The sequence below is a fragment of the Gadus chalcogrammus genome, chromosome 8 (genome assembly GCF_026213295.1).
Source record: "Gadus chalcogrammus isolate NIFS_2021 chromosome 8, NIFS_Gcha_1.0, whole genome shotgun sequence".
In the NCBI taxonomy this organism is placed as follows: domain Eukaryota; kingdom Metazoa; phylum Chordata; class Actinopteri; order Gadiformes; family Gadidae; genus Gadus; species Gadus chalcogrammus.
Window position 1 is genome coordinate 20215577 of NC_079419.1, and position 26356 is coordinate 20241932.

Below are 26356 nucleotides of genomic sequence, written 5' to 3' on the forward strand. Positions count from 1 at the left end.
GCCGAACCAACCCTTGGGGCGCAAGATCATTCCCTAATTTACCAATGCGTGGCGCAGGAGGGAAAAGAACGCTCTGCGCCTGTTGCAAACTAGCAACGACACATGCGCCAGTAAGAAAGTCAATGGCGCCGGATGCAAGATAGGGCCCATGAAGTTATATTATGACGGACTAACTTAAAACTAAACTCTTTATAATATTTTTTTATTTTTAAAATGACCAGAAATAGAAGTCCACACTTGAAAACCGATAGTCCCCAGTTGGTAATGTAAGTGTGTGTGTGTGGTAGTAATTTGGAAAGGTATGTTATTGACCTTATTCTTTCACATCTAGTTCATCTAAATAGGATCACTAAATTATGAGGTCTGTACCGTTGGAATCCTTTGAGTCTTAGCTTTCATTTACAATTTCCAGCCTAACTATAGACAAAAAAACGCCCAAATAAAACAAAAACCCGCCCAAAAACGTATATCGCCAGAAAGCTGAGGAATCATATGCTTCTGCAATGGCAAAACACGAATACACACCTTAATGCAAGCTAATTATTACTAAGTATGACATTATGTGGTATGTAAAGAAACATCTCACATATCTCTCACACACACTGTGTAGAGAACACACTGACAGCAGCAGAAAATGGGTCTTCAATGAGATTACACAACACACAAAATAGGCATGTAAAAGACCAATGGTGAGCACAACAAAACCCTGAATGCGACCTCATTGACTTGATAACATTATCTTCAAATCCTTTCACAATAAAAGTCCACAACATGAACCTAACTGTCCTCACTACAGTGCAGTCATATTGAAAAAAATTATATAAAAAAAAAAGTTTAAGCCAGAAGAAGCTGGAATGGAAGCGCTTGATTCCAAGCTAATATGAACATTTTACAATTGGAATGGTGAACATTTGTGGAGGGAGTAGAGTCCCAAATTTTGGAAAGAATAAGAAAGAATAAAACCAAAGAGGAACAATAGTTGAGTGCTGCATGCAGCACTCACCTAAATAGTATAGTGCAGGATCTTTACCAAATCTACTCCGCCCTAACAAAATCAATGCATTAACCTTTCATTTGTCTAATTGTGTGTTTTGTTTAGTGTATGGATCAATATCTTCAAGTATTTAATTAATATAATTATTTTTGCCTGAAGTCAACATATGTATTTTCTTTATGTGCTGAACATCATTATATTTATTTTGTTATTTGAATAAAGATTGTCTATGAATGGTCTAGAGAATGAAGGGTGCTGTATAAATAAACTTGCATTGCCTAGTCATTAGCATTGGTTTATGAATTGTCAACTAAATGTGAGTGTGTAGCCTAAATCATGAAAAGAGTCAACACAGGGTACCTTATGACCATTTATTTGAACGACAGAAATGAGAACAAACGGCAATGAGCAGCCTATAGTATCAGAAAAAATTACTGTTTGAGAAATGTTTTGAAACAAATCAAGATTTTCAAAGTAATAATAATAATGAGATAATTTGTAAAGAAACAAATAAGCAAAGTTATGAAGGGCAATTAGAATTACTTTTCAATATGTCATAACAATTTAAATTAAAGTTAATATACATGTTTATTGTGACTACATAAATATTTGAAGGTCAAGATATTCAAATCAAGTGGTACAGATTCTGTGCAGTTCTATTAAATTACTTTTTATTTTTCCGACGTCACAAATTAGGTTGAAAATCCTGAACCATGCAGGCAATTATGTTGGCCATCTTTAAAACTATTCAACAGTTGTATTTTGTCCACTTGTTGTTTGAACAAAGTGACAAAAATGTGCATTTATCTGACGCCAGATTTGGCTTCATTGCCTTCATACCTTTCACAAGGGTGTGGTGGTGTGTGTGTGTCTGCGGGGGGGGGGGGGGGTATAAAAGAAGCGACCTTCTAATAATCACTGTTTCAATTGACTTAATATGAAATTAGTTTTAACCTTGGTAAAGATAGAATGTTACACAACCTTAGACACATTTTGGTTCAAGCAAAAAAAAATTAACATATATATTAATCTATCAAAAGCAACTGGGGTGGAGGGAGATAGATTGAAAGCACTAATGTGATTTTTCAAACAGTGTCATCATAATCATGAAAGACGTCAGCTATTTAAGAGCCCACATAATGCAGACTTCACCGAAAAAAGAAATAAAAAAAATCTAAATGAAAAAAGGCACACATAAGACTACCATCAGAAAAGCAACATAAACGTTTTAACCAAACGAAACATAACACATTTATATCTGATCTGCATCATTTGGACCACCCGCACATTTGAGAGACACGGCCTTCTCGATAAGCCCGCCAACCACAACCAATAGTTGGAACCAATGACGGCGTCATGGGATTTGTTTGGTGATTTGATTTGAAAATACAAACATACCCCGATCCCAATGGAAACTGACGCCTTAACGCCTGCAGCCCCATAGAAGAAGCACAAGGGAGGAGGAGGAACCGGCGGTTGGGACTGGAAATATGACTTCTGAAATGCGGCACGACCCATTACCAAGACTACTCTTCACAATAGACACCAATCTTTGGTGCCGGTTTGAAGAAGCCCGAAAGTGTTATCAGGGGCGCTATTCATGGATCATGTGGCCACGGTTGTTTATGCCACGAAATAATTTGTGCCCTTCTGGGAACCTGCCACTGTTTGCGTCTTACAAGTCTTCTTACGCCCATCCGAGACCTCCGAGTTAAACACAGATAAAAACGACAACTAACTGGTGATGTTAATGACAATGACAATTTGTGTATTTTATGGTGCCGTTACTGTTATATACAGAAATTATGGGAAACACTGTTCCCGATAATACAAAACATACACTCCCCTACAGTGAAATATGGAGGACACTGCCTCCGATATGGATTAACACTGGTAGGCAAAAACTACCTTTTTTTCCTTCACATTATGGAAGACACTGCTCCCGATAACGTCTTCAGGATTAGAAGTATACATGCCCCCGAGAGCGCGGTACTCGCAGGGCACCCGGGGAGCCTCCAACTGTACTGGGGCAGGATGTCTCTGACCGCAAAACCCCCAACCAACCGGACTAGTGGATGTTCAACCAAGTGGAGATCCAAACTGAAGGTTTTCTTATGCCAACCTCTGCAAGGGCCACGATTGGTAAGAGCGGTTGAATTTGACAGATTGGTGGTTTGACTACGGCATGATGGGCTGGGCGGTTTGCCGTGATTGGGCAGTTGGCCTTGACAGGTGTATCTGGCCGCCTATCAGAAGACAGGTATACTTCTTGAAGCAGATGCTGCTTTTGTCATTTCGACAGTATAACTGTCATAATTATGGAAGGCACTGCTCCCGATAATTATATATTACATATAAAAAGATCAATAAAAAAAGAGCACTATTTATAGTGAACCCTGCCACTGATAAACAAGCAATAAAAAATAGCACTATTTATAGTGAACCCTGCCACTGATAAATAAATAACAAAAATAAATACAGGTATGGTTTTCTGATTCAGACTTTCAGCTGGATTTTAGAAAAATGGACTATGGGACTTTGCTCTTGGGTCAGCAAGTGGCCATTTAAGACAATCTTCACAGGAGACTAACGTGAGAATGATAAATGGCTACCTATTTTTGTTGTTGACTGCAGGCAGCTATATCCGATTGTCTTGATTGGTTGACCATTCTAGCGGTCTGGTAACTTTTGACTCCAACACAAAACTGTGTATTTTAGCACAATGGTACATTAAGCCTTGTCAGATACAAAACGACGAGGTGTGAATGCAATTAAAAGATCTATACAACATCAGTAGATATGACAGCAGTTGTTGATCGCAAAGAAATTACGTTCTGTAAACAATAAAGAAATCGAACCAGTGCTCATTTTGCGATTTGTCCTGCTGTGCAAAAATTGATGTTTCCTCAAGACTGAGTGAAAGCACATCAGATAAATTACATCTTATTCAGTTAAAGTCAAAATCACAGACTTTGAGTTTACTTCCGTATTGTAGAGGTGATCATTAGGTTTAACGCCCTCACAGTGGAATATCCTTAACCTAAACTCATTTGGAGGCCAATTCCAATTCATCATTTCAATTTGGCATTGTGGAGTTTGTGAAAATAAAAAGGGAAACAATATATTATAAGTTAATCAGGGTGTTGGGAGTGTAGAAATCAATATTAGGATGAGCATCAAATGATGAACATCAAATGACCGATTGCGTTAAGACTGCCCTACAACTGTTGTGTCCATTTACAGGGACATCATCTGCAGATCTAAAAGCTGCCAGTTCTGCGTGATGGGACTGTCACACCAAAATTGTACCAGGGGGCGAAGATTGTACCTGCTACGTAATCCGCGTTCAAAACATTACGTTGGACGCGATTGTCCGTTGCCAGGCGGGTTCCAAAAAACATTGGCGCTCATGTTGCCAAAGACGAAATAACATAATACAGTTAACACTTGTTTTTACTTTATATTTGTATTGTATTGAATTTAGTTAGTAAACTGAGTGTTTAAAGTGTATCATCGTCTAGCTAGCTTGTTGTTTTAATAGACTCAGTTTACGAGCTAAATGCGATTAAACAATTAAATACAATACAAATACAAAGTTAGAAACGCTAATAAATGTCATTTGTAAAATAAGTTAGCTATCAAATGTTATTTCGTCTTGTGACGCTCAATGAATGAGCCCGAATGTTTGCGAATGAACCTTCCTACGTCATCGTTCGATCTTCCGTTGCCAGGCAGGTTTGGAATTTTCGAACGAGGATTACGTAGGCGGTACAATTTTCGCCCCCGGTACAATTTTGGTGTGACAGGACCAACGTGGTGGGACCAACCGCGTGGTGGGACCTACTTGTGGTGGGACCTACCGCGTGGTGGGACCTACCGCGTGCTGGGACCTACAGCTTTGAGGGGCCCATCACGTGGTAGGTCCTACCACTGGTTTTGGTTGGTACCAACACGTGGTCAGGGCCCAACCATGTGCAGGACGGGGGTGGGTGTGGTCTAGATCTCATTATCCAGAGACCAGACATCCCCCGCTAGCGAGTTTGCGCAGCCCTGGAGGGTCCAGGTGGCCAGGGCCAGCTCGGTCTTGAAGGTGTCGACGTCGACTACGGAGTTCTTGAGCCGGAAGGCCTCCAGCTGATCCACGATTGCCTTGAATGTGTGCTGGCCGGAGCCTATGAAGATGTGCCTGAAGGGGCTGTCCCGCGGGGACACATAGGGGGACAGCAGGTTCCTCTCCACCTGGGGACACGTTCCATGTGGTCTGTTACTAGGGGGCATTCGGCAAACTTTGTCCAAAGCCACAAACAATTGAAATTGGACTGGCTTTAAAAATAAAAATGAAAACATGAAATTTGTCTTGGGTATATAAGGTGGGAAATGCCTTTGGGAAAAAATAACCCAAAATACGACAGGATCGTCTTGGGAGTTTATCTTCAAATCAGTCTGAGCGACACGAAAAATATTCAGCTTACAATTGTGAGATCTGACCAGGGAAACTGTACATTGCCCATTGGTCTGATTTATAAATCCAGTTCAGTTCCCCTGCTCTGTGAGGGTGGGGGGGGGGGGGTCTCACCTGCATGAGGCGGTCATTGATTTCACGGCACATTTCCGGGTCATGCAGCTCGCTGTCACGGATGAATGACATCAGGTCGCTCATGGCACGGCTGAATGAGCCCGACGCCCCCTGGAGCCACTCGGCGGTCACCTCCCTGAGCAGCATGGGGTCCTGAACACACACACACACACACACACACACACACACACACACACACACACACACACACACACACACACACACACACACACACACACACACACACACACACACACACACACACACACACACTTTGAGTACGTGGTTTGAGAATTCCCTTGAGGCTGTTCTTCTATTAAACGTCCATTAATATACATTAATTATAATAATAATCAAAGTAGTATCATTATTTCGACTCCATCTTGCCCAACTATCCGGACTGTATAACCCATGCACACATAGGATATGTATTAAAGTCTCAGATGACGTTAAGTTGCACTATAAACAAAATCTTTGCCAATTAACACTTGGTGTCTTTGATGTTGCTAAATAGGTTTGTAATGCCTATGACTGGCCTTAATTTAGCACACACACACACACACACACACACACACACACACACACACACACACACACACACACACACACACACACACACACACACACACACACACACACACACACACACACACAACTACCCTATCCTCGTTGTAGAAGAGATACACACAGGAAAAGCACAGTGTTAAACAAATCATCAACATGGCGGTTCAAAATCACACACGGACCCTCTGGAGGGTGAGCAGTTTGCGGCTGATGTCGGCCGTGTAGACGGTGATGAGCTGGTCGTAGCCCTGCAGGTCGAAGCTCAGCAGGTAGTCGTGCACCAGGCGCAGGGTCATCTGACCGGCCACCTGGGCGGCGGCCAGCGCCAGCTTGGGCACCTGGTATGACGTGGCCTTTGACAGCTGCTCCTTGGTGTCCAGCGGGGTGTCCAAGTACGGGTAGTCCTGGGGGGAGAATTTTACTGAGATCACATACATCTATCAACAGACTTCATTGTTCAATTAAAAAATTGCTTGGGAAGTGTAAATGTGTCTCGTATTTCCATTCAAAAGATCTATAGAGGCATGGAAAAGAGAGACAGGATGGTGATCAGGGTGAAATACTGTAGAGAGAAGTGGCTGCACAAATACTAATATTTAAACATGACATACTTGGAAAATCAGGAAATTGCAGAGGCAGGATAGTTTAATGACTAGGTTGTTCGACTAAACACCAAATTATCAGTCAAGTTGTGCTGTCCAAGTCATAAAGACAAGCCAAGGTTCTCTTCCCTAGTTTCAAAGGATGGCTGCACTGGAACCACAAAACTTACAGAAGTGCCGGTAAATCTGAACGAGATGGAGGGAATTCCTGAGAAGGCGAGGAAAGGAAAGGCAGCATCTGACATCTGCATGGGCTGCAGGCTGAGAGAAAACAGGAGGGCACACATGAACCACAAAACATAACCACATGTTCTAATAGGGTAACACCATATGGCGAGGATGGTAGAAGTGATAGAGCAATTACTTTGCTTCCCACCGCATTTTCGCCCTCTCCTTGATCGGACTCAACTGTAAGACACAAGGTAGAAAGGTAGTCAAGACGGGTCAGTGAACAGATAGGCCAGACAGGTCAGTAAGCAGGTAGGCCAGACCCATTTTGGGGGGGAATTTAGATACCGGCAAGGTGGTAAATCGTAAAACAATCTTTTTAGTTTAGCTAACTTCTAATAGAGTAGTATTTATCCTTCCACCAAATTTGTATCGGGTGCCAAATTTGTACCGCCTGCGTAATCAGTTGTCCATTGCCAGGCAACGGACAACAGATTACGTAAGGGATTGTCCGTTGCCAGGCAGGTTTCAAAAAACAATCGCGCTCATGTTGCCAAAGACGAAATAATATAATACAGATAACGGATGGCTAGATAACACTTGTTTTTACTTTATATTTGTATTGTATTTAATTGTTTAATCGAATTTAGCTAGTAAACTGAGTGTTTAAAGCAGGTTTCAAAAAACATTCGCGCTCATGTTGCCAAAGACGAAATAACATAAGACAGATAACGGATCGCTAGATGACACTTGTTTTTACTTTATATTTGTATTGCATTTAATTGTTTAATCGAATTTAGCTAGTAAACTGAGTGTTTAAAGTGTATCATAGTCTAGCTAGCTTGTGTTAATTAAATTTCCTTAATTTAATTTAGATAATAGATTATAGGTAATAGATAGATAGATAATAGATGGGTAGATAGGTGAGCAGGCATTTACTAACTGGTAAATGTTTTTTTATTACATACTGTTTAGGGAAATAGATAAATACAATACAATACAAATATAAAGTTAGGAACGCTAATAAATGTAATTTGTAAAATAAGTGTTATCTGTCTTGTCGCGCTCAATGAACGAGTTTGCGAATGTTCTTGAACCTTCCCAAGTCATTCGACGCGATCGTCCGTTGCCAGGCAACGGGCGACGCGATCGTCTGTTGCCAGGCAGGTTTGGAATGGATTACGTATGGATTACGTAGGCGGTACAAATTTGGCACCCGGTACAAATTTGGTGTGACAGAGCCATCACATGCATCTCTATTATTCTGATAATTTTAAACTCGTTTCACTTTCTTTAAGAACTGTTTGGTGTTTCGGGCTGTATAACCTGGTTTGGTTTGAAGCTCACCTCCTTCATGGTGCGCTTTACCAGGGACTGCAGCAAGTGGCTTGCGGAGGCATTGAACTTATCGGAACCTGGAAGATAAGGAAACGGGTAAGTTTCAAACCACAGGAGGACTTCTACCACTTTTAAATGAAATTGACAGCACGATTGACCCCTGGCCTCAGGGGCAACACACACACACACCTGTCACAACACCGTCCAAGCTAATGTACGAGAAGGCCTTCATGCTCAGAGAGGCCAGGTAACCCTGTGCACACAAATAGACAGTGGTGAGACATCACACAAAATATGCTGAACAAGAATAATCACCACGGCTGGAGAGCTTTCTCTAAATCCAGTTTAGTATTTTTGCAAAACACTTTTGGATTTTTAACAAGGCACAAGTCCTCTTAATTGCATTACATTTTGTACAATTACCGTAATTTTCGGACTATAAGCCGCGCCTTTTTTCCCATTTTTCGATTCTGCGGCTTATATAACGGTGCGGCTAATCTATGGATTTTTACAGCTAACGGCCACTCGGAAAATTAGTATTCAAAGCTTAGATCAGTATTCGGAGCTTTGTTGTTTTTTTTTCACGTACGTGACGTTACCAGAGCGAGGGAGGCAAACTATAAGCGTCAGCGACCCCAAGCAGAGAAGCGAGAGAGGTGGAGGAAGAATAGATATATTGTTTCTTAAACATTAAAACACCTGCGGCTTATAGTCCAGTGCGGCTTATATATGCACACATCATTCAATTTAGCTGCTGCGGCTTATACTCCGGTGCGCCTTATAGTGCGGAAAATACGGTACTAATTTAACTTCCTGCTCATTGGATGCAATTCCTACCTCGAGCCACTCTGTGGAGCCAACGTTCCCATAATCACCGGCACTCCAGCTGGCAAACACAATGCTTCTCCTTGGCCGGAAGCCCCCTGACACGCAGGGAATAGAAGGCCTGGTCAAATATCGGATTATTATTTCAACACTAAAACTGCAATAGGTTGCAGCTCACTTGACATAACACACACACACACACACACACACACACACACACACACACACACACACACACACACACACACACACACACACACACTTCGGTCACTGTGCGAAGCTTTCAGAGTGGCGAGCGTGACTCACGGTGCTTCACCATGGTGGAGATGGAGCGGGCGAGCTCAACCAGGACACTGGTGCCCACCGTGGACTTGGCAAAGCCGGTGCCCCAGGCGTCCCTCTGAGCCCCCAGGATGATGTAACGGTCTGCGAGCAAAGAGAAGAACGCTCAGGGGAGGGTGGCCGTTGACATGATTTTTGTAATCCATTTCTCTAGTAGCGCTAGTTACTCTAGTAGCGCTGGTAACTTGTGTTGCAGTTTTCTTTAGCATTTCATCCAAAGAGACACTGATGCATGACATTCAGGAGCGGATCATGGGTAAAGACTCTTGGCCATGGCTTGCTACTTGAAATTGGAGATTCAACCCCCAGTCCATTGCACCCTAGACACTTGACTACCAACCGGCTGAGACCAGTAGAGAGTGTTCAGAGACAGACCTGGGTCCACAAGGCCCTTGATGACGCCCAAGATGTTGTGGATCTTCTTCTCCACCAGCACGTTGTTGACCTCCACCGTAACCACGTCATTGTCTCCCAGGCGGATCACGTCGCGCCACTTATTGGGTGGCAAGTGTCCCTCCAGACTTCTGTAGTAGGGACACAGACCACGCTTTAGTGCGAGTCTGGTGCGCGCACACACACACACACACACACACACACAGGGCCGTTGCACCAAATCCTGGGCCCCTATACACGAGGTACTGATGGCCCCCCCCCCCCCCCCCCTCGATTGTTGACGGGGGAGGCGGGGGAGGGGGGGGGGGGGTAGAACGATTGTTGACGGACGGACGGACGGACGGGGGGGGGGGGGGGAGGAGGCCATGTGCGACTCCTAACACTATGGGCTGGTGGATAATTCAAATTTCTTTTCTTTTTTCTTCTTTTTTTTTTGCCATGGGCCCCCCCTCTGCCATGGGCCCCCCCACGACTGCCTCACTTTCCCCCGCAGTCCGTCGGCCCTGCACACACACACACACACACACACACACACACACACACACACACACAGACACACACACACACACACACACACACACACACACACACACACACACACACACACACACACACACACACACACACACACACACACACACACACACCCCATGATGCGTTGGGCCAGTTTCCAGGAGATGGTCTGGGCGAGGATGGAGGGCAGGCCGGACGACTGGACTGCGGCGAACCGTGTGTGATTGAAGGAAGGGAAGCCGGGGCTGTATGGGTCTCCCGAGCCCAAGTGGACCTGGAGAGGTAGAGAACACACATTTAGACCCAAGATGGGTGTTCAGGTCAAGCCTAAGAAACCGCTGTCCCTAACCTTTGAAATTGGAGTTACAGGGGCCGACCCATAGGGTCTCCAAACCTGGGCCATGGCTTAACCTACTATATTGCACCAAAAAGACCCAATTACATATCTGTTCTTCTAAATGTGCAGAGGGTCAGACTGAAAGCGATCCAGAAAACTGGTGCTGAATTAGTAATATACAAGATTCCAAACCAAAGTGAATCTATCAAAATATTGTCGCCAATTTTCCCAGCCTCTAGTTTACATTTCCATGGAATTGGAGCCTGCATTGTGTAGTCATGCCGTTACATACATCACAGCCTTTCCTTCGGTCATGCCAATAGGATTACATTTAAACCAAAGGGCTTACGTGTCCATAGAGCTCGTTGATGTCCGTGTCTCCATATATGAGCACAGCAGAAACATTCCACCTGGCAGCATTGGCAACCTATAGGCAGGGAGAGAGAGTAGATATACATGAGGAGTCAAGTCAACCGGGAATCACCGAATACAAAGACAGGACCTGCCCTGACTTTACTATTACTACTACTACTACTAGACAGACACTTAGGTATTCCGCATTCTTTCTATTAATTACCTTTGTAAAGTTTACAACTTGTCAAGAGTGTCTTGAAAAGTTACATAAAATGTTTTATCTGTGTGTAGAAAACTACACAAGCAACACAATCTGAATCCCAGAGACCTCACCTTGTCAGCAAAGCTGATCTTGCCAGCCTTCACCAGCACAACCCTCCCACTCAGAAGCATATTGAAGTCCTTCAGCATCTCGAAGTCATCCATCCGGCCGTAGTAAGCGTAGAGAATGGCGCCCTACACACACGCCACACACACACACACACACACACACACACAGAAAGTCAGAAGCGGGATACCACAACCTTGAGCCGGACACGTCACAACTGCCCTTGTGAAAAGAGTGACAACTGAAAAAGTTTGTACCCGTAGAATTTATTATTTTCAGAATAGAGAACAATGCCAGACAGCATCCATACTAGGGAGAGGGTTGACACACTGCACTCACGGTGACATTCCCCGTGGCGCTGTAGGAGAGGAAGCCGGTTTGTTTCTCGGTCACCCCTTTGAAGGTGACCTGGTTGGGCTTGCGGGCGTCGGGCTCCTGGACCCTGACAAAGTGCTCGTCGCTCCACGGATGCATGGAGTAGGCCTTAAACCTGCTCAGAACCTTGGTGGCCAGCGCCTCGTCCCCGGGGCTGCCGGCTCGGTGGCTGGCGCTGCCCAAGTCCCTGAGGAGAAGAGTGGCACAGAAAGAGCCGCTAACGCTTGTCCTGCACCGACGTTCAGCACCATGGCCCATCATTGTAAAAGTTTGAGTAAAATCTGCCAGAATTATCTGGAAATGTTTTCATCAACAAAATTAAAAAAAAATCCTAAAATCGTTTGCATTTTTCCTTTAGACAGGAAATATCAGCAAACTGATTTCCGTGCTTAGTTGTTCCTTAGACATATATCGCGAAGTATCGTTGTAGGATTGCCTAACAATATTTTGATTATTGCAGAATCGCTGCATGGCGATATTATCGGTATTGCGGGCCGTGTGGGACGTACCTTGAGGTACCCTGTGATTCCCTCCCAGACTTGGGGCTCACCTGAAGGCCTGTTCCAGCTTGTCGGCGCTCAGCTGCTCCGCCAGGAGGCTCTTGACGTCCACCCAGTCCATGAGCGGGGCCGCCCCCGTCTCTCTCTGCACTACGCTGGGAGGGCTGAGGGGAAGGTCTGCCAATTTACAGCTGAGGGCCACTTCTTCCTTCTTGCGGTGAACCAGGTATCCAATCAGATAGCCTGCAGCAGTGGGGGGAGGTTTTTAGTATTTGAAGGCCGCAGAGAAACAAAGAAGAAGTATAAGATGCCAAAAGCACTTCTGAACTGACAGGATAGCATACCCCACACACACACACACACACACACACACACACACACACACACACACACCCCCCCCCCCACAAAGTCTTAAGCAATAACAAAATAAGAAAATAATAGTTAACAGAACATTATTGCTTTACCCTTACAGCTGACCGTACCAGTGGATCACACCTCAACAAGTATGAAGAACGGTTGCTTTCCCTTCAATGACTTCAGACTAGGGCTGGGCGATATATCGAATATATGCGATGTATCGCAAGATGTTCTCCAGGGGATGTATAAAATGCCCCTGTCGCGAACATCGAATACAAATTGGCACGCAATGTTTCTTTTTGCCGCCGCCGGCATACTCGTTGTGCTCGAGTTGAAATATTTAAACTTTGATGCGAATTTCGCGTGATGACAGCCAATCAGCGTTCAACAGCGTGGCCACTGAGTGACATGTGTAACGTAACAGCCAACCAGCGTTCAACCGTCAAACTTGGTGAAGTGCAGTCTGGGGTGAACTGCAGCATGGAGGAGAAAGTGATTGTTGCCGTTTGCGACTCCCGGAGCTCTATATATAATAATATATAATATAATATAATTGTTTATATAATATCACGGCCAAAAGCTCTGTGCGCCTCCGGATGGCCGTAGCGTGGGGAGCTCATAGGGATTGGGCTTCTCGGGGTTTGTTTAACGCACAGCGTTCCCTTCTCTCGCTCTTTCCTGTGGCTCTCTAAAACACACCCACTCCCCCCGCCCATTGCGAGTCCACGAGATTCTCATGGACGCGCGTGTGTGACGTAGTCTGGAAGGCGCGCTGCTGTAGGTGTGTGTACCTCCGACCGGTGAGTAAGAACAGCCAGAGAGAGAAAAAAGGATGGAAACTGAGGATTTGGTTTCGAAAAAGAATAGCACTAGATCCTTCGTCTGGCAGTGTATATATAAAAAATATTATTCAAACTGTTAATAAATAATTAACGGTTTGAATAAATGCTGTGTTGGTAAATCTAACTTGCTGTGATTTTCCTTTTCTTATGTGCAAGTTCTAAATTGTTCCAATAGAAAGCACTAATGAGTTTAAACAATATGTTGTTTCATGTAATCTACCTGCAGACTTATGTTTCAGTAATACTAGAATTATTACTGACGTAACATTATGCCAGACATGGTTGAATCGAGCATTTATGATGTGCTCTAGAGGAGATTCAAAATATATCGAGATATATATCGTGTATCGAGATATAGTAAAAAAATATCGAGATATTCATTTTGGCCCATATCGCCCAGCCCTACTTCAGACCCACACAATGTAGCTTAAGCAGTTTAGATGAGCAGGCAGAGGTTAGGCGTTGTGCTCTGCGGACATTGGAGGATCAACACCCGGTAACTCTACTCCACTAGACTACGCCTCCATCTCTTCTAATGAAACCACCCCTCTATGCAACGTTCCCTGTACTCGCCGATGATGAAGATGAGGAGGGTGGCGGACACCAGGAAGCAGATGTTCATGGGCGAGCGTCCGGTCTTGCGCAGCGCGTAGGGCCCGTGCACGCCGTTGGGCTGGTGGGTCTCGCCCACGCCGTTGCCCCCCACCTCCTCGTCCAGGTCGGCCGACAGCTTCATCTCCACGTGGCTGTTGTCCCCCTCCATGTTCTGGGTGAGGTTGAAGCGTGTGTACGAGCGTGGCTCCCCATTGAACTGAGAGGGGGACACAGAGGTGGACAGACGCCGCCTTACTTCCCCGATGAGGTCAACTCCTTAAGGCTTTGTACACAGTTAATGAATATTTGTATTACAATTATTTTATTATTTATTTTTGTGATCCAATCTACAAAATAGGTCTGTGTCAATAGGTCCTGAATTATTTTTTTGCAATAATAAGTTGTTTATAACGACCATATAATTCACGGGTTGGAATCTGAAGGAAGTGATTTTGCTTACTTCCTTTAAAAGACACAATAGGTGACATTAAAGACTTAGACCCGTTATGCAACTGCTGTTCATCGACCCGATGAACAGTTAGGCTTCGCCTATTGTTGTACAAAGCAAGGCTTTGTATAAGGTCAGTGGGAAGACTCACTATTTTGGATATCGTCGTTCTGGCCTGTTCCATTTTCACTTCTCAGGATCCTGAAGAAAAAAAAACAAACTCTTAGACAAAGTTCAAGAGTCCAACTGTGCAGTGAAATCCCACGCCTGGGAGTCTTCACCGCTCAGGTGCTGTGTACATATTCCCTTTCATTTCTGGGAAGGAGGAGGGGGTTGAACCTCTTGTCCAAACATCAAAGCGCTTTCCTATGGTCCTGACAGCGTTCCCAGGTATGCAATACCTGCGTCTAGCAGCAGGCGGTCTACAGCCCCACGGTTCAAAGGAACACACAGTGCACACAATGCAAACACAACTTCCCTTACACTCCTACCAAACCAAACAATGGCTCTGATTTAATTGCCACCCACACCTGTAACAGCCATTGTGGATTATTATTATTATTATCTATGATAACAGTTCCTCGTGGGAGCCTTATAAGCTAATTTTCCTCACCCTCTGGGATGTTTAAACTGCCGCCCAACCATACCCAACCTAAACTGATTTGAACAATTGAACCTATACTGGTTCAATGAACAAATAAACCAGTACGTTCAGGTTAAGGTCATTCTACACATATCCCCCGGTGAACAACAATCGTTTTTGCTACATGTTCATTTTAACATTTGTTGCGGTTTGCTTACAAACGAATGCACAAATAGTTGACTGACTTTATCGAGGTCTATCTGAAAGAATTTGCAATGCTTTAAGAGACAATAAAGTTCTGGTCCTGCAAACAATATAGTTTCCCACCGCAGTGAACAATATGCATCTATTCATGCAGCATCAACAATTAATGACTTAATGTCTTTTTCGTTATAATGCACATGATCATTATTTTTTAACTCAAGATTGTTTAACAGAGAATTTAAGTTGAGATTCCATTACTCCAATTTTGATGTGCAGCCCTACGCTTGCCTCTTTCACAAAAAATATTTCACTTTCCTCCTGAGTTCAAAAGGGAGGATAATATACTGATCCACAATTGCACATTGAATTGAAGAGCTGAATTTGGTTGACAAAACCTGAACATAGGCCTAGGCTATATTACATGCAAAGACGCAAAAGTTATCTCCCCAGTAGGGATTCTAAAGCATTTGAACTAACAGAAGACGATGGCCAGCTACCCAACAAACTAACCATTCACACCGAAAGAGGATCCATCTCTCCTATCATTTACAGAAAAGTTAAAGTTGGTTTTCATTTTCACTTCTCAAAAAAACCACGAAAATTGTATCACCAAATGTATCACCTCACTGCCCTGTTTGGGCAGTGAGGTTTTTTAAGTTACCATTTTTTAATGGTAGCTTTTACCATTAATAAGATGGTAATAGTTACCATTTTAATCATTATGCAAAAATAACAAGTTTGAGATACCAATGGTGACTTTGGCATCATATTATTAGGGGTGGGAATCTCTTGGCACCTCACGATTCGATTCCGATTCAGAGGTCAAAGATTCGATTCTTAAAACGATTATTGATGCATCTCGAAGCAATTTTTTTTTTATGCACATTTCCATTCGGAATATTAAAAAAATAGAGCTGTCAGTTAAACGCGTTATTAACGGCGTTAACGCAAACCAATTTTAACGGCGTTAAATTTTTTATCGCGCGATTAACGCAATTATTATATTTAAAAAAAAAGTTTTTTTTTTTTTTTCTTTGGCTCAAAACAAAGAAGCAGTAGCCTGACTGCTATGTTCAAATGACATTTGTTCAAAGCAGTCGTTTAATTGCACTATAGGCTCTTTTTTTGTATCGTCCTGTTTTGATCAGTATATGCCAATGTTGTTATCAATAAAAAATCATTTGCACAAGGCAAGCCGATGCACTTCACCATGTTGATAAGAGAATTAAAATGAGAAGAATTATGGGACAAAAAAATCAAGGGATATTTAGCATAGAAAAATAATTTGTGATTAATTGCGATTAATCGTGAGTCAACTATGACATTAATGCGATTAATCACGATTAAATATTTTAATCGCTTGACAGCTCTAAAAAATATATATACATCTGAATTTGCTACTCAGTGTTTGTTAATGACTTCCTACATTTGTGATGATCATTAAAGAAATCAACAGATTAATTACCTTATCAGAGAAAAAGCTTTTGTCACAAATATGACTATGAACAATGCAATAATCAATGCAGCTTGCATTACAACACACTTAGGCAAGGCAAGGCAACTTTATTTATATAGCACTTTTCATACACAAGGCAGACTCAAAGTGCTTCACATATAAACATTGTCATACAATAAAATAAAATAATAGATAAGTCAAAGAAAACATATGCAAAGAAATGGGTAAAATAGAAAGTTAAAAAGGCAAATTAGTATTAAAATAAAAAATAAAGGCAAAGTTAAAAAAGCTTTTTAGAAAGTGCAATGTATTTAAGATTTAGCAGAAAGCTATAGCAAACATAAAAGTCTTCAGTCTTGTTTTAAAGGTGCTCAGAGTTGGGGCAAGTCTTAAACTTGGGTAAAAAATAAACAGATTTAGTTTTCTTTTCTTTCTAATCTCTTTTCTATGTCATTAAAGAAAAAGCTGCTCTTAGTCAAGAATAAGAACTTGTTTGTCGTTCTTGGGTCTGGCTGTGAGTTTGCGTGCATGCTATGCGTAGGCAGGCTGAATCGCGTCCAGAAAAATCAGACTGGCCAATACACATTGAAGATAAATTAAAAAATTTTTTAAATAACTACTCAAACTATCCCGCTCTGCAACAGAATGTTGCAGGAGGTAGGGCTGGGCAATATACCGGTTTTAAAATTATACCGGTATATTTTTGGAACGCGATATGTAGTTGAGACAATATCGCCACACCGGTATATTATATATTATTTTGATGTTGCCTTGCGAGCGCTATTTTATAAAGCTGACCGCTGCTCTCTGAGCCTACAAACCATGTTCAGCTGCTCAATCCCGCCCCCCCCCCCCGTACGTAGAGTTCCCCCACCCACGGACGTTGCGCATCACAACAAAACATTTCTCGTGAGCACGAGAAAGTATCTGGTGCGCACGAGAAAGTATCTGGTGCACACGAGAAAGTATCTCGTTCGCACGAGAAAGTATCTGGTGCGCATATCACTCTCTTTGTGTGTGTGTGTGTGTGTGTGTGTGTGTGTGTGTGTGTGTGTGTGTGTGTGTGTGTGTGTGTGTGTGTGTGTGTGTGTGTGTGTGTGTGTGTGTGTGTGTTCAGCGTGTGAGTGCAGTGGACGAGCGAGCGGTAGCATGCATGTAAGTTTAGTGAAGTAATGATCGAGTCTGGATGTGTGTAAAAGAATAAAGCACCCGGCAAGAATCGGTGGCCGCTTCATACGTGCTCCAATAGTGCAAGATAAAAATAAAGCACATTAATGAATGATTTTAGCTTGTGTGCGATTTATCGCGGGCACGGGCACACACAAGCAAAAATCATTCATATTATAGAAGAGGCTGTCAAGGAAAACAGGATTTTTTTGTCTCCGATGACGTCTTTGGTACCACTCCGCAAATAGTCCGGTAACTTGTCAACTCCAGCGTCTTCGGTTGCTATGCGACGTCAACGTCTTTGGCGGACTATTTCTCTGCTGATCAACACTACGAATGCTGGTTACAAATAAATTGTAAAAAGACAGAGCATGAAGTTATTTTTTCGTTTAGGCAAGTAGCCGTGTAATAAGCGGGATAATGTATAGAACGTCGTTGGTCATTATTGAAAATAAGCCCCCTCAGGTCGGTGTCCTGTTCGCCCTGTCGGGGCTTATTTTCCCGATAATGACCGGCGTTCTTTACATTATCCCTTACATAGGCTATCTGTTTTTAAAGCACAGCTGTGCTTCGTTGAGCAAAAAAAAAAGAAAACACTAAATAAATGGTTGATAGTGGCGCGGAGTTAAAACTACACACTTTACCTGTTTTGTTCAAAATATCGTTATAATATCGTATATCGCCATTCGAACAGAAAATATCGAGATATGAGCCGATGCACTTCACCATGTTGATAAGAGAATTAAAATGAGAAGAATTATGGGACAAAAAAATCAAGGGATATTTAGCATAGAAAAATAATTTGCGATTAATCGCGAGTTAACTATGACATTAATGCGATTAATCACGATTAAATATTTTAATCGCTTGACAGCTCTAAAAACTAGCCATTTTAATGTTTAGTCAAGTTCTTGTATTAATTGTGTGGATCCATAAAATAATAAATTCATTCTTCTAAATTGTTTCAACCCAAATTATCCTAAAGAATAAATCCCTCTATTCCACTCCTCCTCAAATAACCTCCAGCCTTGGCCTAGTGACACTTAGACGCACTGCTGTGGACCTTCCCATAAAGTACTGGTTGTATTCCCACCCACACCTCCGCTCTGTACCCTACAACCTGCACCAGTCCACGCAGCCGAGAATTCCCAGAACTCACAAGACAGAGGGGAGAGGAGGGGGGGGGGGGGGCAAGAACCACAACCGACTCTGCTGACTGACTGGATAATGATAAAAGTATACACCAAACTGAGTTTGAGTCCCAGGTTCCAGGAGTATACAGCAAGGAAATGGGAATGAGTGCCATTATTTCAAATATAACAAAACTCTGCTCAACTGAGGGCTCCATGTTCTAGATAGAGCTAGTCCAAGGTGTATTTCTCCCGTCTGGCCTTCAGAGTGGAACAAAACATCCATATCTACATAGCCACTCAGGGTCGAGTAGACGTTAACATATATATAGGCTAATCCACCAGACAAGCCAAAGATAATATGGGACTCAAGGTCTATCTGGATGAGAGGGAACTACATACTGCTTAAAGTTGTCTGTGGCATTTCTGCAGTAGACCATCTACAGAGATATAGAGGCTAAATTAGGTTGTGAAAAGCGTTACTTATTAAGAGTGAACTACAAACCCTAGAGAGTGCAGCCCGAGGCCAATGGACCAGCATGGACATTGCATGAGAGACAAGAGTGTGGGCAAAACGCCAAGAAAACTCATATTCTCAGGCCGGCACTGGTTGCACTGGCTTAATTTATAATGATGCTAATTGGGCCTCAGCGAACTCTTCGCTGTTTGCATACTTCTAGTAGATAGCACAGGCTAGTGCTTAGCACTGAGCAAACAACATCAATGTCCACTCGTAATAAAGGCTGGGGACACTCTAGGCTTAAGTGACTAATTCACAAAGTTTTCAGCAAGGAGAGTTTGCTGGTGTTATTAGGTTCTTCTTAAGCCCTATTGGAGTGCACAAAATACTAAATAGTAAAGGATGAATCATGCAAGCTACAAGGCATGGTTAATGCCTGATGTTTAATATTGATTACATTCTTAGATATACAAGTAGTAGAAGAGGAGGTAGAATCAAAAGCTTTATATGTGCCAGTCTTGGGTTAGTATTCAAAACATGACCCGTTTCAAGTACAAAGTACAGACATATAAAAAGTACAACTTGAACAAAAAGGGGTCCATGTGTTTGCTGTGACTGTTGTTCCTCACCTATTTCTTTAAGGTGACGCCAAGGATTGTGCATACCAAGCATAGCAGAACTCAAACTTTAATCAGCTTAACCAGCCACTCAGTTAGGGGGACCAATGGATTAGTAACAATCCAAGTTGGTGTTACAAAACGTATACATGTACAAATGACGCTTTAACCATTTAGTGAGACCAATGGCCAAGATTCTCCAATAAGGGGTAGCTGATGAAAAAATCGCTAAACAATACTTTGGAGTGATTCAACTTTAAAAAAAAAAAAAATGGTGGTAGTACCCAAAGTTCTCGGAGGCGTAATGCTCTGAAAGTGCACGTTGTGTATATCTCCAGTCAAAATGTTTCGGAGACGTGCATGTGCATTAGAGATAGCGAGGGGTGAGCGTGGGTCACGCCCTACCCAGGAAACGTGCTCGTGCCAACGACATACAAGACAATCAGATCAAATGAGGGCCGCGTTGTGGACGACACATATCTGCCCAAAGAAGCAACGTGTCAAGCAGCCCTGAGGAGAGCTCTAGGCTTCCAATGACGAACCGAACGATACCTAACCCACTTCAATAGGATCGTTAACTTCCACCACAGATTCAAGGCTAAGCCATTGGGTACTGAAGAGGGAAACCAAGCCAACCTCAACAGAACCTTCAGAAAGTCAACGGCACCTTTTATTGACCCAGAAGGTGTTCTGAATGTACCCCCTCCTCTACCTTCAGGCAGTCTGATTAAAAAATGGCATTGACGATTGACTAACCCTAACCCAGACTACAACACTGAGCATGAGTCACCGAGGGTATATTGAGTCCAATTGGCCATGGGGCTCCTAGAAAAATGAGGGGGGTGGAGGGGTAGCCATTAGTAGCTAGCCCCTCTCATTCTTAACCCAGCAGCTGCCCTAGTAACCGTTGCTTCAGAAATAGACTAGTAGCAAAACAGAAAAAGATTACCGTCAAAGTGACGGTAATCTTGTGATATCCTGTCCATCCAGTATACAAACAGGAAGTAGGCTATGTCAGGAAATGTCAAACAATGACAGGTAAGATTGCATCGACGAGCAGAAACTAATGCAAACAAATAAGAGTAGAAACTCTACCTTGCCAATAACTATTAGCCTAAATTAAAGCAAAGCAATGCATCCAATCTTTTCTGACATTATCAACAATCAATTCTAGTGAGTCTTGGACCACCTTCTGACCATAAGAATAGATCCATTTTGGAGGTACAACTGAGAAGAGGGCGAACCACTGGACCAGAGGACTGGAGAACAACGCTTAGGAGAGCATACTGCAAGTGTGTGTGTGTAAGAGGGTTCAGAGGAGGAGGTGGGGTAGTGAGGGAATCATTGTTCAGGGGGAAATCATGTGAGAGTCACATTGAGCATGGAGTTTTGAGTGGGCTTGCTCACAGGGGAGAATGCGGGCGAGCGAGGTTGGCGAGAAATAGCACTTGAGTTCTCAAGTGAAATGGACTTTTTGAGGCGCACATATGTAATCACCCTAAAGATTGGTGCACTAGCAAATTAACTGACATACACACACACAAAAGAAAAACGATTGTAGTGATAACAAAGGTTTTTTTATAGGTTACCTTGGGTGAGCTGGACGTAGGCCTACACATATTTTCTATCCTAATAATAGCCTTGCATTGATCTCATCCTAACCATCTCCACGACATATAGAATGAGGTGTAGCCTATTTATTGTGTTTATCAAGTCTGATTCTGAACGTCATCCTAAACAACACGCGTCTTTCATCACCTGTTTAATATAAGGGGCACCTGACCCTTGCTGTATGCATTACCCTTGTGGTACACAAATAATAATTTTAATTATTAAACATTTACAAGAAAAGCTCACTCAGAATGCTGTCATGCTGGGCAGTAGGCCTACAAGAGCCTTAGGAACACGGGGGGCAAGCTATTCAAGGGCATCAACCCAGCGACATGTCAAGTTCACCTGCTACACCTCGACCAAGTGCTTTGCTATAGTAATGAACCGAACATCTATAGACAACACATTGAACATGTATAGAGAAGTCCCACCGCATCTAGCTATAGCATATTGCACTCTAATAAACAGTTGTATTATTTCAACCATGTCCTACCTTTATAATTACAGAATAAAACCCAAAGTATTTATTCAGCACTATGCGCCGTGCATTTAACAGCAATCCATAATTGAGAAAATACTGTATAGCATGTACAAATATTAGGCCTTCATATTTAATAATGCACATTGAGAAAATACTACTGTTAAATATATATTGAAAATATATGTTTTTGTCACGCATCAACGTTGTTCTGGTTGGATGCCCCTGCTAAGTATCGGATATATATATTACAGCGTTTCATACATTTCTGACCCTGACCGTGGGCCAACATGAGGCGGGGGTACAGCAGCACGAGCGTGTCTCCCAGGCTCCGCTTCATGGCGTCCTCGTTGCCAATGTCAATAGGATAACTACTGGGGGACACAGCCTTTGTCTCCTACGAAATGCAAAACGGCCTAAGCGACAAATGTGGGGTTTACCCAAATTACTTATAATCGGTGGCTTCACGGAACTAATATCGCAGAAGATAACGAACATTGGTGAAACGCACGGCACAGGACACCAAATAGGCCTATTATAATAGGTTATACTCCATATCATGAACATCAACTAAGAGGTTGCCTCTGCTCATCTCATGGCGTTGTAACCCATTCATACGAGGCCAAGTGTTTCCTATTACACTTCATGTTGTGTGTATATAGGATGAAAGAGTTTCCTCACCTTGTGTGACTGAGCCGGTGCTACACGAGGTGCTGGACTCCCCTTCTGGCGTCTTCTGCTCTTACAGGTCTCCTCTACCTGCTTCTCGTAGTGGCTGTCCTCGACCTTGGCACCTCGGATCTGATTGGCTGTGTGTGAGGGAAACGTCACATATACTTCACATCCTGAAGCAAATCTCGCGTTGCAGTCCATGCACTCCTCCCACGTGGTCCTTCCAATGGGTCCTTCAGGGGGCCGGGTTGCCAGATTGTGCGGTAAATATGGCCGATTATTGCAACACTGCCGATTATCTTCATTCATTTCGCGCGAAAACCGCCATGGAAATGAACTGCGTTTCACGACGGAAAGACAAGTCAATAGGCCCATGGTCATGGCACATCAATCCGGGGATGCACCAATCATGGCAATGTCGAAGAGGCAAAATGCCAATAAAATAAGATACAACATGAGGAATATTATTACATTTGTTGGATTCTGGAGTTAAAATGTAGGCTATTGTTTCTCTTGAAAATAATGCTGAAATACATTAGGCTACCCCGTAACACAATACATAATAGGCTACAAAATAATGGAGGACCAATAAGCAACTGCACACCGGATTATCCAAAATAATGTGCCCACCATTGACATTGACAACCAGTTTGTGTGTGTGTGTGTGTGTGTGTGTGTGTGTGTGTGTGTGTGTGTGTGTGTGTGTGTGTGTGTGTGTGTGTGTGTGTGTGTGTGTGTGTGTGTGTGTGTGTGTGTGTCTCGTTTATGAATATTAATTTCACAAAAATAAGGATAATAATAATAATAATAAGATAAATAAATCAAGATGAACACTATTACTCCCTCCTTCCCCAATCTGTCAGAATTTAGTTGGTCCACAAGTGCGCACAAATGCGCAAACGCTCAACATCAGAAATTGAAGACCGCGATTATGACAAATGTTTGGTATAGCATACTAACCAGGTTCAAGGGATGACATAACTTTAGACAATGCAGCCGCTTGAGACATTGAAGGAGTTACTTGCCTATCTGAGGAGGAGACCAAACCAAACCATAGTGCTGTGCTGTGCTTTTTGAATTGATAGACATTTTTAATTGGGACATTTGAATATATTGCTCACTGACCATACTGATCAAGTTAGTAAATTACATTTGAGAAATCCCCTTAATTATGTCTGATATTTTTCTCAGGGGGACAGCATGTGGTGGGGGGGGGGGGGAGCTTTGAAGTATGGTGCCCAGGGGCATTATAGGAGGTCAAATATGTATCAGATATGCTTTAAATGGAGCATTAACCACAACACTTATGCAGCCTTTAAAACGGTATGAGTTTCCGGAAGGTTCAGAGGTTTGGACCTTAAGGTCGAAGGAAAGTGCTTTGAACACTCTGTTGGGTCATAGTTTTCGCTCTGAGTTTCATGTGGAAGTAAAGCTTCCGGAGTCCTCTGAGATCGCTTTACAACAATGGCTGCCCATTTCATTGATAGACCAAAGTGAACTTGCAGCAAGCACTAGAGGAGAACTTAACACCCATTCTAACATTTGCATTACGATACATTATAGCTTACTATTATAAACTTCACCTGATAATTTCAACCATTCAACCATTGCAAACAGTTCTAATAACTGATTCATCTGGTTCAGCAAAGAAGCGCAAAGAGGTCCCTGTGGGCATCCATACTTGTTGTTATGAAGTGCTTGCAATGGTTGAACATGAGCGAGGATTTATTTAGGTGATGTATTTAATTGTAAGCTATAATGTATCGTAATGCAAATGTTAGAAGTCTATCAATGTAATGACAGCGAAATGGGCAGCCATTTTTGTGACATGAACTCGTAGGACTCGGGTAGCTTTACTTCCACACGAAGCTCAGAGCGTAAACTCAGACTCAACAGAGCGTTCAAAGCACTTTCCTCCAAGCTTAAAGGACAATTCCGTTTTTTTGAACATTGAGCCCCCTTACTGGTTGGCCCCGGATGAAATAGAGTTGTTAACACCGAAATTTTTAATATTGGTCCTGTCTCGAGTATTTGGCTAATTTCGAATCGCCCCTGCCTGCCTCACAAAGGCGGGCTATGGGCATTCACAAACACCCCTTGATGTTGGTTTTCAGAAATGTGAAACTCATCAAATGGTTAGTGGTGTTCGTTGATGTTCCACATCAAGTATCGTAGCTAGAAACATACAGGGCTTTTTCTAAGAGTGTATAGCCTATATCATGCGATATGTCCGGCTGGGCTGGCCATATAATGCAGTACCCTGCACGAGAGCTGCTAGTTAGCACATATTTGTTGGTAACAGAACTGTTATGATACGTGAACCTCCATTATAGCTTTAGCCATGTTATACCTTTGGTGTAGTTCCCCGCTTGTAAACTTGTTTGTAAATAGATCGCTTTGTATTTTTTCTAGGTTACAAGCGTTAGCAAACAGCATTGTTATGTGGCTTGAGGCTTGATGACCCAAGACGGCTCGGCCTGCCTGCCCCGGTACAGCCACCACCCACATCGGAACTTGTGCGGGTACGTGTTACGAGGAAATCCAGAGAACCCTCAAGAAGATGTTACACAATAGCCGTAAGGCGAAAAACAAACCATGAAGAACTGTCACTTGCATTTCTTTCAATATCCCAAATAAATATTTTTCTAACCAAAGTGTGTATTATTGAACAAATGAAACGTTTACTCGTGTCTGGCCTCTCTGTCGGTCAGTCTCCCTTTTCTCTCTCCGACATTGGGTTTCTCTGTCTCTTTTTAGTCGGCTGATCCATGATGAATGTAACAATCCCTTCGCTACTTGTGTTTATGTCGAGCCGGTTCCGTGTTTGTGGGTCTGTAGTGCCGTAAAGCAATTCGGTGCTTTGCGAGACCCAAGACTCCCGCGATAGTGAGCGGCGGGCCTCGGCAGAAACTATTCCCTTTTTCCGCCAATATGCGCTAGGGGGAGTCGAAACAGCGACCAATCGACCCATAAAGTGTTATAGAACAATCACAATGACTCGAGGGGGATCCCGATAACAGTGTCATTGCACTTTACTGCATTGACTATCAAAGGGGCGCTCACACAGTTTGTCGTTGCATTTTATTCATAACCAGTCGTTGTCTTGGGGCCCCAGGCCAGCTCGGGGCCCCAAGCAACTGCTTGGTTTGCTTGCCTTCTCGCGACGGGCCTGCTCTTAACCTGTTATGTTAATGTGAATTAAGCCAAAAAAGTTGCATAGTTCCCCATGAAGGGGTGTTTTGAATGCCCATAGCCAGCCATTGTGAAGCAGGCAGGGGCGATTGGAAATTAGCCAAATACTGGATACAGGACCAATATTCAAAGTTTCAGCTTTAACTACTCTATTTCATCCTACCTCAATTTCCAAAATACCGGAATTGCCTTTAAGGTCAGAACCTTCGAAACTCCCAGAAACTCAGAGCGTTATGAAGGCGGCATTAAAATGCTTTGCTTGACCAATATCCAAAGGAAAGCCTCGCATGAGCAATGTCATGCACAGTCCTCATGTAGATTGAGATATCTCTGTTG

At 43.0% G+C, this 26356-nt stretch overlaps 1 protein-coding gene across 1 annotated transcript; it reads right to left on the reverse strand.

Annotated features, from left to right (window-relative positions):
- Nucleotides 1-1216: 1216 nt before the first annotated feature.
- tfr1a (transferrin receptor 1a) lies at nt 1217-22960 on the reverse strand. The gene is made up of 18 exons (XM_056596925.1): nt 22838-22960; nt 14602-14651; nt 13982-14219; nt 12260-12452; nt 11674-11896; nt 11340-11462; nt 11002-11079; nt 10450-10589; nt 9785-9933; nt 9374-9493; nt 9080-9165; nt 8432-8495; nt 8252-8319; nt 7101-7144; nt 6907-6997; nt 6317-6538; nt 5571-5723; nt 1217-5233 (listed from the first exon to the last, which is right to left on the reverse strand). Exons 2-18 carry the CDS (start codon nt 14632-14634, stop codon nt 4991-4993), a joined length of 2268 nt encoding a protein of 755 aa, XP_056452900.1. The 5' UTR covers nt 14635-14651; nt 22838-22960; the 3' UTR covers nt 1217-4990.
- Nucleotides 22961-26356: the final 3396 nt, after the last annotated feature.